Raw genomic sequence first — 14,195 nt, 5'->3', positions numbered from 1 at the left:
AAATAACCTCTTTCCCCTCCAAGTTGCCTTTGGTCATGGTGTTTCATCACAGCAACAGTAACCCTAAGACACTGCCTCACCAGATTGTGAATGGGTCAGCCAAGGGCCTGTTCTAGTGATGGCCAATCAGTAGCCTACACTTGTTTAAATGTAAAAGCTATCTTTTCATCAAGAGTCACACTTTGGCAATCTCAAAAAATAATAGTCTTTCATGAGTTGTGGGGTATGCTTTAAGCTAGTTATCTTAGACAATTTTTTTCTTTTAGAATTTTTCTTGAGATCTTAAATTCCTGATCCTCTTGGGATCACTGGCGAGTGCTGCAGTGTCCAACTTTAAAGGACATGTTCTTTCTTGATGGATTTAGCTCATGAAGATGTTTTGTGAATTTAGTGAATCTGGCAATTGGTACTCAACAATAATGTAGCTGGTGTGACGGCTCATGACTGTAATCCCAGCGTTCAGGAACTGCGACAGGAGGATTGCTTAGAGTTTGAGGCCAGCCTGGACTGAGTGGGAAATGAACTGCTTGCTGGGAGATGGTTGCTTCTTTTGGGAGGTCTAGAAGAACTCCAGGCAGACCTAATAAATATTCAGCAGACACTAGGGCGGCCAGCGCCACGTGCGCCCTTTGCATAGAGATCGTTCCAGCTACTCTTTCACGAGCAGTTTTACAGCAATTTACAAATGTGCTGGCTGAACTCTACACCTGCCAGTATCTCAGCAATTAGCTTAGGATGCAAAATGATTTCTAAATTAAGGTTCTGGACATGTAAAACCAAGAGAGCCCGATATCGGCACAGCCACAGCTCTGGTAGCCAATGAATAATGAGATCACAAACCAGGACAAGTCCTCAGGCATCTTACCCGGTGATAATGACTGTCATACAAATCTATATAATATGTAGGTGAGTTGCAAGTCAAAGATCGAAGGTAGGTAAGAAGGGATCAGTTATTCAAACTCGCTCCCTTTTACCTACTCTGTACAGAGTGAGGATCAGGGCTTGGCCATTTTAGTAGCGTAAACGACAAGAGTGACATTTTAGTCAGGTGAAAGGTTAAACGGGTAGAGGCTTATAAAATGCCAGTAAATCCCAGAAATGCCGGTGCGTCCAGGTCACTTGAGAAGAAGTTACCTATGTACCTGCTAAGGAGAGTGGCGTCCAGGGACCCGTGCCTGGTTCCTCCGGGACAGAACTTCCATCCCAGAAAGAGGAAAGTGTGAGCAGGGAAGAAGGAGTGGGAGGAGGAAGGTGGGAAGAGGAGGAGGCCAAGCACGACGAGCGGAAGGAGAGGAGGAGAAAAAAGAGGGAGGAGGAAGCTGAGGAAAAGGGAGGAAAAGAAGCAGGCGGCAAAGGAGAAGGACCCGCCCCTCCCGGCTTCTTCCTGGGCTGGGCATCTCCAGGACCTCCTCGGGACCGCCGCCCTCGACTATTCGCCAGGCTCACGGGGACCCCTGAGGACGCGTGTCCTGCTCAGCGCAGCGCAGCGAAAAGGCCCCAGGCTCGCGCCGCGCGCGCCCTCGTAGCGCGCGCTCCTATCCCAGCCCGCGCGCGCGTGCACCCATACACACGCTTGCTCTCCGGGCATGCGCAGTGGGCGGCGCCGCTCCGGGCCGCCTCTTGCCTCTGCCGCGAGTAGGAAGCGCGAGCGCCGGGCGCCGGGCTGTCAGTGAGCGTGGGGCCAGCCAGCGATCGAGAGAGCCGGAGAGCCAGAGAGCGCGGCTCCGCTCCCAGCTCCGAGCAGCGCAGCGCCGGCCAGGCTCTTCCCGGCCACCGCCGCCACCACCGCACCTCTGCACCGCCACCTCGGCCGCCGCCCCCGCCCACCCCGGCCCTCCCCGGCTGCTGCTCCCCGGCGGAGGCAAGAGGTGGTTGGGGGGGACCATGGCTGACGTTTACCCGGCCAACGACTCCACGGCGTCTCAGGACGTGGCCAACCGCTTCGCCCGCAAAGGGGCGCTGAGGCAGAAGAACGTGCACGAGGTGAAGGACCACAAATTCATCGCCCGCTTCTTCAAGCAACCCACCTTCTGCAGCCACTGCACCGACTTCATCTGGTAGGTGCGCGCGGTAGCCCGGGGGACCCGGGAGCCACGGGAGCCACCTTTGCCTGAGGCTCAGGTCTCGTAGTTCCAGGGATTGGGGCTCGGGGACGTCTCCAAGCCCGGGAGCGTCTGCACTCTCACGGACAGGACTCCTCCGAGAACTTAGTGTGGCCGGCCGGAGTCCGAACTCTCGCCCGGAGTGACAGGCGCGCACCCACGCGGGACACTCCCTGGGAAGTGGCCGGGCTTTGCCTCGCATGCCCTGCCCTGAAGGAACGTTTGGCCTGGCACGGGGGTGAAACGGATGGCGGGGTGTGGTTGGGTGGTCCCCTCGCCTCTTCTGGGGCGCACGGGTCTTCCTCGTAGCTAAGTGGAGCGGCCCGTGCAGCCCGGTGAAAGCGAAGGGAACGGGGGAGAGAGAGTGTTGTAGGCAGAGTGGCCCTGAGACGCGCGGCCAACACGCCCGGAGTAGCGGGGAGCCGCTGCGCGCCGCTCCAAGTTGCTGGCGAGCCAGGCTGGGCGCGTTCCGGGGAGTGTTTGTGCCTCGCGTCGGGTTAGGACTCCGCTGGAACCTTGGGTCCCTGCCTACTGTAGGCTGTTTCTACTGGGCACGGAGACTTTGACTTTTCTGGGTGAGCCCAGAAGGGGGAGGGTGGGGAGGGAGAGAGATGGGAAGCAGCAAACTGTTGAAAGCTTGCCGTGGGGGAGGAGGGCTAACCCAGCAGGCAAATGGCAGAGGGCAGAGGGAGTCATTTAAAATAGACCCTGTCAACAGGAGATTAGGCTTGTAACCCCGTTGATGAGGATAGAGGGCTTATTTAAGAAAAATACTGTAATGGCTAAAGGTGTCAGAGTTCAGGTGATCTCCAGTGAACGCCCCGCGTTGGTAACTGAGGGGCCTGGTAGATGGAAAGGTGCAGGGGGTCTCTAGTTTGAGTTGCCAAACTAGGTGAGATTATGTTTATGCAGATTATGATTTTTTTCTGGAGAGAGAATTATAGCTTTCATCTGATTTTCAAAATGTCAGTGACACCCCCCCCCCGAAAATCCCCAAACTAAGGGAACGCCCAGACCCCCTTCCCACCACTTTGAATATTAGTTTCAGTTTTCTCTTAGGACACCCTGATACTTCTTCATGTTCTTGGAATGACAGCTCTTTAAAAGCGAGAGCTGTGCCTGGGGCTCCTTAGCTCCCTCCTGGGTGGGAAACAGCAAGGCGGTAACAGCGCACCTAGACAGTAACATGTTGGAGTTTCAGAGTGGATAGAGGATAGGTGGGTGGCTCTGGATCCATGCCACCCAGAGAAAGGAGTCAAAAGGGGATCCCCACCATCGGAGTGCCAATACGATGCTTGATTTTTCCTTCCTTTAAAGAAATCATTCAAAAATGTCCATTGGTGAGCAACACAGCCTTTTAGTTTTCATAGTGCAGTTAGCGTCTGAAGCAACAGAGCTCGGGAGCTGGTTGACTGTAGATAAGGCTACTTCGAGCAAAGAGAGGGCATTGCAATTGGCAGTTTGTGGCCTCCTGTGTTAGCCCTGAGATTCTGTTCAAAGGGGACAGACCGCTGATTATTTCTTGCCGGAAGTAGATAAGTTAGAAAAAGGACTTACATTATTACTAACTAACTAATGAATCTCCACTATCACTGCCCAGAGGATCAGTCAGCCTGGTGAACTGAGGTTCCCTGGGTCACCAGACACACTGTGATGTGGAAGTGGAGAGTCCTGCTCCTTTCCACGCCGAAGCAAGTGCTTAGCTTGACCTGAAAGCAGCCAGTTGGATGGCTAGGGAATCCCCCACCAAGATCATCTTGCAGTGGATTTAATTTCTCTATATTCCTTCATTTATGGTTTCTATGATCCTTTAATTTACAATTTTATTTGAGTATTTAAGCACTGGTAGTTTAAAACTGTGTTTGATTTAGTTTGGGTGGGTTAGGACTTTGAGGTTAATTATAAAGGAATGGGGGAATCCTTTGTAAATTTAAAATGCCATGCAAAGCAAGAGAATCTGAGTGCCCCTGAGATCATTCTGATGCAGTCCATTCTGTTGGAACAGTATCTGTAGTCAAATATCAACAGCAGGGCTCTGCTTACAGAGTCAGGATTTACAGGAGTGAAGTGGTCTCAGTCTATGCTTTGAATGCCATTGGTTCTCAATGAAAATTAGATCACAGTAATCTCAAATGCAAGCAATAGCAGCAATATTTCATCAAATGGGTTCCTTCAGCCAAAGCTAAATGTAAACAATGGTGCTATTTGGCAAATTCTAGATAAGTACTATTTGAAACAAACTTCTGACCAACTACTTTTTAGTTATTTTTAGGGAGAAAAAAATTAGTTTGTTCAGGAATAAAGTAAGCCACTCCTCCATTCTAATACCACAAGCTCCTTTTTGTCATTTGAGTATCATAGCAAACAATCTTTAGTATGAAGTCATGTTCTTGTTTTGAAATGTAAGAACCAATCACAAGGCAGAAAAGACTAGATAGAAGCTTGGTCCTTTATAGACAGATTCACTTATTTGTTTAAGAAAGATGAATGTGTACATTCATCTAATTAGATACTTAGGAACATTTTTCTTATCAGGCCATTGGGTTCCAAGTATACTTGTTCATGTAACTCGTTACAATGCAATCTCAGTGAAAAGGATACTAAGATATTTGTTCTTGTTTTCTGTTTTCCAGGGGGTTTGGGAAACAAGGCTTCCAGTGCCAAGGTAAGCTGCCTCCGTGAGCTTTATTTTCAAGTACATCCAGAAGTGAGCACTGCACATGGGAGCTGTTCCTCTGCTCACCATTCCTCTGGGATCCGAAAGATACGTTATTTGGATACAAGTGACGTTCGTTATGGGCCTTGTTAGAAAACTATCACATGGTATTGCCTAGTAATCTGCACATCGAACTGCTTTTTTTTTTCTCATTGAAGAAAGAAAAAGCAAAAGCCTTCCTGTAATTTTATTTTTTGCCGAGAACAATCCTGTCAGAAACTGCTGTCTTTGTGTGGGCGTTTAGGAAAAAAAAAAAAAAAAAGGAATCACTTCGTATTCATGTGGCATTTCTTTCCCGTTCTTTTTCTTTGTTTTGTTCCTCTTCCCTCCATACCTTGGGTTCTTAAAGCAATTAATTTTAGACTGTGCATCTCCCCAAGAAAGTTGTATAGGTCACTTATTGTCACCAGGAACAAAGTATGCACACCTTGACAGCATGTCAGCGAGAGGAAAGTGACTGACAGCGTCACTGTGTGCTGCGCTTTTCCTTTGGCTTAAGTGTATGACTGCATGAATGCTCTCCCGTGGAGGCACCCACCGGCTTTCCTCTCTGACCTACAGTTGCATTTGTGCTCACTCAAACCCAAACCACCATCCTTGTGCGGCCATCAAATAGCTAACATTTTTATATTCTCTGTCTTATCTGTCGTGTTGGAGAAATTGCTCCTTTTTTAGCTTGCAAAGGCATGTCAGGTTCCCTAGCTCGCCTTCTGGCTTGCCTGCTCATCGTCTATAGCATGTTTATTTAGTTCGGGTTACATTTCCCATCTGGGCATAGGTTTATTATTAGGGCGAGTGGAAAGTACATTCTAGCCTGGAAAATATTGTCCTAAGATTGTCTTTTACTAAGTGCATTAGATAAAGGCACTGCATGTGCTTTTCTGTTTTATAAGCGATGGTGTATTACTAAGTTGATTATCTTTCTGTAAACTTGCAATTTGGTGAGCTTGTTTCTAATAGACATATTAGAGAGGGGACATTTATAGCATAATGATCATTAATACTGTACCTTTCTTAATTCCATGATGTGCTTAAAATCTTGATTGAATGAGTCATTTTGAGAGCTCCATTTGGAAATGAACAGATATTCCTTTTAAACAGAATAAAGAGGCGAGTGCATTGGATCGGCCTCTAAGATAGATGAATGGAAGACCTTGGTTCTTTAATTGTGGGCCTGAACTTTATAGGTTAGGTACGGGTCTCGGTTGGAACATGAATTTGGTTAGTTTAGAGATGCAAATGAGATCTAAGTCTGTTGCTATTTTGACAGTGACTTTGGTTTGGGTCAGCGCCTATGGAAACTTACAAGAAAAGTATTAACTGAATTTCCTCTACTATTACTTGTCCAGGGAAGTAGTTATGTTGTTTTAAAACTATATCTTTTCTTCCCCCTATGAAAATGATTCAAAGTCAAGTGGGTCTCTGCCAGCCCCCTGGTCTGAGCAGGTTTTGTTGGTGAGGTCACAGGGTGACCATGGTGCATGGCCACCAGGAGTTCTGTGAGATGTCCCGCACAGCATGTCCTGAGCTTCCGGTGGGCTCTCAGGTTAATAGCCTCACACCTTCCTAACTCCCTTCGACATGATTTTCATTTCTTTTTTTAAAGTATACTCATCACATTTTAAACCGTGAACTAGCACACCGCTTTCTCTTCACCTCTCCCAGGGATAACGTCTTTCAAAAGCATGCATTCGGTCTCTGCTTGCACATACTTGGTTGTAAAAGAGATGGAACTTTTATGTTATCTGTGCAGGTGCGTTGTTTTCCCTCAGTGTATGCTAAATAGCTGTCTGTGCCAGCCTCCGCGCTGCCCGATTCTGTGCCGTGGCTGCAGGTGTGGTTATTCATCCTTGTCTCCACTGTTGGGTGTTCAGGTACTGCTAAGTTCTCATAGACACCACAATGGGGAGCATCTCTGGGAAGCAGGCTAGGTGTTTCTAGACTAGATACCCACAAGCGTGGATGTGTGCATTTTAAGTTTTAATGAGCACTGTAGAGTTGCTGTCTGAAAGGGCTCCAATGTGCAGTTCACTGTGGATGTAAAGTGTGTTTGCTCTTCCCTTCACTCTCTGGGTAGAGAGGTGGCTAGAGAAATCAGCTCTGTCTTTGTTAACGTCAGAGGGGTAAAGAGCCTTACTTTTAACTTCTGTCTCCTGGGTTATTAGTGTGGTCAAATACTCTTTCTTTTTTCTTTTCACATGTGCAGTAGCCATTTGTATTTCTTCTGTGAACTGCCTTACTAGATTTACAATAACTCTGGATTTATGAACCATACGGACTGAAGAAGTAGGCCTTATGTCCAGTTGTTTGCTTTGAAGAACTTACCTTCCGATTGCTTTAATTAATGGATTCCCCTAGTGCAGACACACATTTAATTCACAGTAACCTTCTCTAGGATGGAGACGTTTAGAGATTCTATGGGGCACTACATCTTGTTTAGTATGTATCATCTGTGTTTGACTTCTTGTGGCCATATTGTGTCTTATTGTGGTAACTTAATAAAGAAAGATGCTTTGCCCAGGACTGTGCTTTTAATCCCCTAGGAGTCCTTCTCCAGCCTGGCTTTCTTTTAATGCCTCCTCAAAGTCAGCACTCCTTTGAGTACCTCACTGCTTTAGAATACATTGTAGCTTACTGTTCTCTGACCTTTGCCCTTCGATTCTGGTTGTTAGAAAGTTATTTCTATTCAGGAAACAAACTCATTCCCATCCACACCATTGGACAGCCATTTCCTCCAAATAATAGGAGGAGTTTGGAAAAAAAAATATTTTTGAGGAAGGGACGCTCTATGTGGCCCAGGCTTGCCTTGAACTCTCAGAGGTCTGCCTGCTTCTGCCTCTTGAGTCCTGGAATTAAAGGCATGAGCCACCATGTCTGACCCAGAAACTTTTTATATTCTTGATATATTAGGTTTTGACTACCTGGTGACATTATTTTCTATTTACTAACAATTCGTTGGTCTGAGCATCCGGTAAAATGGTTGTAGCAAGTGTACCCTCTTCGTCTTTCCCTGCCCCTCTCTCCCCTCCTCCCACCCTCCCTCCATTCCTCCTTCTCTTCTCTGTCTCTCTTTGATCTCTTTCTCTCTCTTTCTTCCTCTTATATCTTTGCATATGTTCCAAACAAGAGTCACATATCCAAATCACAAGTAATAAGCTCTGTCACAATTTTGCTTAGTGAATGATAAGAGTGATAAGACTAAGATTTCATCATACGAAACACTTAAGTTTATTTCCTTGACCCAAGATTTGACATAAATGGAATTGAGGAACCTTTTGGACAAGTTCTGAGCTATTCCCAATCTCCCCAAGTGGGTGTTGTACCATTTTTATTTATATTGCATCCTGGATGTACAATTCTGAAAAGAGATATTACCAGGGCTGGTAACCCAGGAGGATCCTATTGGAGAATTCACTGTCTGGATGATGATAAAGCCAAGGGCCTTAAATACCAGGGAGAAGAAAAAAGAAGTTCTCTGTAGGCCCAAAAACCATGAAATAGCATCTTTAAGATCTTCAGGGATCGACAGCCTTGTCCCTTTGTAGCTCTTAAAGGCTAGCCATGAGGCTTGCATTCTCATTTTGAATGTTTGCTTACTGGTTTCTGACTTGGTGCCGGCTGTGTTCATTTCTTCTCCCTATACCATTAGCAGATAGCTGATCCGCTTCTACATTTTCCTTTCCTTTTTTCCCCCCAGAGAACGGAAGAGAAAAGGAAGTAGATTTGTGTGGCTTAGGCATTGATGACACTGAGTTGGTCTAGGCAGGGAGGTCTGTTTCCAGGGAGGATTTCTGCTTCCTGAAGCAGTTGTCTAGGACAGAATGGCCCTTGGTACCGCTCTCACAGAGTCTGGTCCTCTGGGGCTATCTGCTACTTTCACTACTGGAAATGGGACCAAGCCAAGTCATTTTTTTTTCCTTCTCTGAGTTAGCAACAGCCCTGCCTGTCTCTAATTACAGTGGTGGAAGCAGCCTCTGAAAACGTGACCTGCTTATTTGACATGCCAGGCAGTTGCTCACGTAGTTTGTTACATCCAGCAAGCCTCTGAATTTTTCCTCCTTTCCTTTTTCTATCCTCTCTCTCTCTCTCTTATTTAATATCACACATTAAAATGAATTTCCAGCCCAGGATGTTTGGTTGCACTATCCTTGAGACAGCATCCAAAGTCAGCCCTGCCTGCAACTACAATCAGGAGCAGCCCATGCCGCTGCAGGGTCAGCCCTGGACTCTCAGATATCCCTAGGAGTGAATCCACATTTCCCCACCTCAAAGTGGTTAGGAATCTTGAGCCCCTTTCTCGCTAGGGACACACATATCGTATCTTGTCCTTTGCCTGTGACTCCGCTTAAGCTCCAACTTGTCGGTAGTTTTTCTTCCGCTTTGCTGGTGACATTTTATTTTGAATCCCCGATACATACCTGACCAGGATTGGCTTTGCATTCCTTCAAAAAAGTGACAATTAGTGTTTGATGGGAAAACAGGAAAGAAAGAATATTTATCTGTGCCAAGCTGCACAGGCTGAGGGATTCTAGGAAGAGACTCACTTAAGGGAGGCAGACCCTTTTTGAGACAGTGGCCTATAGAACCCAGGCTGGTCTTGAACTTGCAATGTAGATGAGGATGACCTTGAACTTCTGATCTTGCCTCTGTCTCTCAGGCGCTGGCATTACAGGCATGTGCTGCTTACTTTAAGTGGTGATGGCGATTAAACCCTAGGCAAGCACTCTGCCAGCTTAGCTGTATGCCCAGGTCAAGGCTGGCCTTTAAACAAAAATGGGGCAGTGGGGATCGAGTTGGCAACCTTGTAGAAAAGGGATGTCCAGTCATCCTCATCTGCCAAGTAGTGTGGATGCCAGGTGCCAGGAGATAGACAAGGGCTGAGAGCCAAGCTGGGCAGAACTGTGAGCTTGGCCAACTTGAACGGAACATTTTTTTCCTCCTCATATGCTGGAATCCCTGCCTCGTTTGTTTGTTCGTGTGATTTGTGGTGCTTGGAATTGAACCTAGGACCCCTCGATTCTGATCCCAGCCCAAGGTTTGAAGGGCGCGCATCTTACAGGTGGCACAAGAACTCAGCCTCCTAAAACTGTCAGTGAGCCCCAGCTGCCACGGGGGCTCAGGGTTGTGTCAGAGGTTTCTGTAATTGTCTGTAAAGTAGAGGCTCACGCCTTGGCATCCGCTTTCCGACTGGTGCCTCACTCCCAAATGATGACTATGGCTAAAACCTTTTTAAAAATTCTTTGTGCAGGTGCACCTCTGTGTACACATCTGTTTGTGAGTGGAGGCGTGTCCATGCCATAGAGATCATAGAGTCTCTTCAGAAGTCGGCCTTTGTCCTCCACCTGGCCGAGACAGTCTTGTTCTCATCCTCTGTGCTATGGCAGTGCAGTTGGCTTATGGGCTACTGAGCCACCGGGACATTCTCCTGTCTCTACCCTCCCATCTCCCTGTAGGAGCCCTGGGATTACACATAGGCATCTGAACTGCTTTAGGCTTTCCATCTGGGCTCAGGGGATTTGAACTCAGGCATCTCCCCAGTCCCATGTAGATGAACTCTTTGTGTTAACTAGAATTGCAAATTTGATCCAGGAAGTAGCAGGTTCAATTCGAAACTCTGGAAGGTTTTTAACAATGTACGAAGTGAAGTATTGTGTCAATGTCAAAGGCCACCTTGCCTGTAAAACTCAGAAGAGTTAGTCCGGTGAGGACAGAGACCATTCAGGCTCTTCTCAACTGCCCCCCTCCCAGTAAAGATGCATACTATTTGCTGTAAGTAGGGATGCCAGGCCGGAAGTGATGTCAGATATTCCCATCTGGCACCGATTTTTGTTATATGGCTTGAGGAGTGACTTTCTTTGCATGGGGGTGAAGGTGTTCTGTTATTTTATTTTATTTTTTGGTGTTCTGTTATTTTATTAACCTGCATCCTCTCCCATTGGAAGGCAGAGGTGTGGGGTGTGTGGAGTGCTTATCCCCCTTTTCAGGCAGTGGGACCCTAACAGATGTTTACTTTTGTAGAAGACATGGACAACCAGGCTCCCTTCCTTTCATTTTATGGTGTCTTGATTTCATACCCTCTGATGGCATTTCCCCCTCCCAGATACTGTCCCCCCAAATTTAAGGTTTTAGACACAGCAGCCCATAGGTTGTGGGGCTGCTTTTCTTTAATACGGCGAGTCTGGTTTCAGGATAGCATTCATTTCTGAGCTGCTGCAGGGTGCAGTTCTGCCCTCGGCAGGGTGTTTAAAGGCCCTTCCCCTGCTTCTTTTGACTTCCTAATGGATGCTTTCTTCCTCCATACCGGAAAGCTTCCTTCCTCTGGTCCTCTGGCCATCATAAGTTGTAGTAGGCCAGGCAGCACAGCTCAGGCCTGCCCCAAACTTCCAGGCATTCCGGCTATTTATGCCCAGTGCAGAGCTTCTTCCTGGCAGAGTGCAAGACCAAGTCTCTTGTCTTGTGTGTCACCAGTGTTTAGTGCAATGCCTGGCGCTCCACAGACACTATGTAAATATTTGTTGGGTGTGTGATTGTATAAATATTAGAACTGTTGTGATATGAATGCTCATAACCCGAAAGATAACAACTATGGGCCGAGTGTCAGCCTTTTTATTTTTTTTTTTTCAAGCTAGTTTCTTGTCCAAAGGTCTGTCACCTAGAGTTCATCTTCAGAGGACTTAAAAAGGCACTTTTGGCAGCTTTGAAAAAGAGCAGAAAATGCCAGTTTCCATCTCTAATGAGTTGTGTGTAGTACTGGCCCTACTAACTTAATACAGCGCGAATGGTACTTACATTCCTCTCTCTCACGAAAAGCGCCAGGACTAAATCTCACTGCCACAAATAAAACAAGCTCATCTCCTGGGCTGTATTAGGAAGGCAAGATGTGTTGGATCCAGAGTGAAAAATTGAAGCCATTCTTCAGGGGACGTTTGGCGCTGTCACGCCAGTGTCCTGCTTTACCTTGAGGTCACTAATAGCTGACCCCGCGCTGTCATGCCTAACACATCGATTCTCTTATTTTTAAACTTCCTAAACTTGAAAGATTTTTTGAGCCTTGAGGTGAGAAAAGAAGGGATGGGAATGGCAGCAGAAAATATCTGTAATTGAATTGCAATAGCTTTAAAGGTTTTATTCAAACAGAAAGAAGAAAAAAACCTTAACATTTCTTAGTTGGTATACACTATCAGAGTTTTCTCATTTTATGTGATTTTGTTCTAAAAGCACCCTAGAGTCTCCTTTGCAGAGGGAGAGTTGAGACTGGCTCCAGCCTGGGGGTGGGGCCTGGGTTCAGACTGTAACATTTTTTGCAGAAGCATTCCTCTTAGCCAACTGGAAACTGTTTCCTTTCGGTGCCGGTGAAGCCAGGATTTGTATGTCGGAGGGGGAAAATGATGCTATTAAGGAAAGACTGAGCCACTTCTCTGGAACTAGACTCCCGGAGTCTTTGTGGTCCTCACCCTTCTCAGACTTTCCACAGCAAACCCTTCATTTAAAACCCTTGTTTTTCTACCCAGCCCTGAAACTCATGGTAGGCGTTAACTTAAGCCATGAGCATCTATCTCGGTAGGGACACAGAATTAACAGTCAGATTGAATGGAAATTGCTAAAACCAAATTAAAAAAAAAAAACCTCTCTTAAATTATACAAAGGGGAAAATGACTTGTGGAAATAGATTTTTGTGAAGAACAGAAGAGAGGGGAATGACTTGATTAATCGTCATCACAGAACTGGAATTATTTAGGAGCAGGTCCACACAGTAAGATTAGTGTAAGGACAGCCCATCGTTCATACGCCTTCCCTCGCTGTCTTCCCCCACCCCGTATCTATACATTTCTATTTTTGGCGTTTTAAAGAATGCAGGGTCCATCTGTCTTGTCTGGGATAGCTCTAATAAGGGACTGGGAGATCAGTAATGATGGGAATAACGGGCATGCAGGCATCTTACAGACCTGTTTAGGTCCCATGAGCAAACTCTTTTGTGTGTGTGTGTGTGTGTGTGTGTGTGTTATGCAAATGTTCCCCCACTGAGTTGCACCCCCAGCCCCAGACTCTTTTGATGTATCTCATCACTGGTGTTTAGTCTTTCACATGGTCAACAGGGTGAGGAATTTCTTGTACTTGAAGCCGACTGGCAGCCGCTGCCTCCCCTTTCTTCCCCTGTCGTAGTCACTGCTGGGTACTGTCCTTGAGTTAATTGATCATTAGTTGGCCTCAACAATTCTGAAGAGGTAACTGCATCTATTTTACCAGATGGAGAGGGAAGGTTAGACACTGGTTGGCGATCACAGTTTGAACGGGGCGGAGCTGGGACTTAAACCCAGGTGTTGTTAAGCTATGGATCGCACTGCCTCTCACAAGTCCCCATTTCTTGATGTTCTTGTCAGGCACTGACCACACTTGATTGTGGAGGTGTTGAAAGATCAGGAGTCACTATAGCAGGCGTGTACTAAGAATGCGTGGACTACCACTGTATCTGTAGCATTCCAGTGATTGAGCGCACAGGACAGGAAGCTTGGCATCAGGAACTTAGAGTGAGCCTGAGAAGCCCTCCATGAGAGCATCAAACCATGCCTTTGCATTTAGCATGGACATACGCTAGTCTGAATGAAGGACGAACTCTGGAAGCATGTGGGAAGGCAGCACACATTGTTTGTATTTACTAGGTGATGGTTTAGGTGGGGGCTAAGAGGGTACAAGGATTCCCTTGCCTTGGGATGAGGAGGTAGACATTCTAAGGTGAGGAAATAGTAGCAGGAAGCATGGTAGGTGCGTGTAACTTCTGTGTTCTAAAAGCAAAACAGGCCAGAATGGGAGGCTATATTATTTAAGATGTTACCAGTCCCATCCAAGTCCTAGAGCAGATCGGAGAACAGTTTGTGCAGCTCTTGGTGCCTGCAGACTCTTTAAAACGGTGGCCTTTTGCAAGGATACATTGTTTCCTTGTGTGTCTTCTTTTTGTTCTTATTGTGTCTTGTACATGTTTCAGGAAAATGTTATAGCGGGGGAGATGGCATTGTAGCTTCTTGTGAAAGATACATTGTATTGAAGTTGGAAAGTCCCTTGGTTTTACAAAGCTGTGGCCTTCACACTTTTGCTGGCTCTCTCAAAGGAAGCCTGGGGACTGATTACAGAGTCACTTTAGAAGTTCAGGGCTCTTGGTCCATGGAAATTAGGTCCAGATACAAGACACTCAGTTATACTAGATATCCTTTACAGATTAATATGGGGAATATGGTTAAAACATTTACATATTTAAAACCGGCAACATTATTTTAGGAACTGCCTGTTCATTTAGTTAGATTTTTCTGCTCATTGTCATTGGTCATTCCTTTCTTACTTACAGGCTGAACTCAGCCTGCTGTATTTTCAGCATACCAGAG

General features: G+C 46.4%; 1 protein-coding gene across 1 annotated transcript in view; it reads left to right on the top strand.

Moving 5' to 3' along the window:
* The first annotated feature begins 1,396 nt into the window (after nucleotides 1-1,396).
* Nucleotides 1,397-14,195, top strand: part of Prkca (protein kinase C alpha) — a 387,467-nt gene continuing 374,668 nt past the window's right edge. The window contains exons 1-2 of the mRNA XM_050164256.1: nucleotides 1,397-2,057; nucleotides 4,736-4,767. Of these exons, the coding sequence (XP_050020213.1) occupies nucleotides 1,885-2,057; nucleotides 4,736-4,767 (205 nt within the window). The 5' untranslated portion in view covers nucleotides 1,397-1,884. The remainder of the gene's footprint in view (nucleotides 2,058-4,735; nucleotides 4,768-14,195) is intronic.

Source organism: Alexandromys fortis, unplaced genomic scaffold (genome assembly GCF_014885135.2).
Source record: "Alexandromys fortis isolate MF-2015 unplaced genomic scaffold, M_Fortis_MF-2015_v1.1 scaffold_156, whole genome shotgun sequence".
Classification (NCBI taxonomy): domain Eukaryota; kingdom Metazoa; phylum Chordata; class Mammalia; order Rodentia; family Cricetidae; genus Alexandromys; species Alexandromys fortis.
This window is presented reverse-complemented; position numbering and strand designations above follow the sequence as displayed.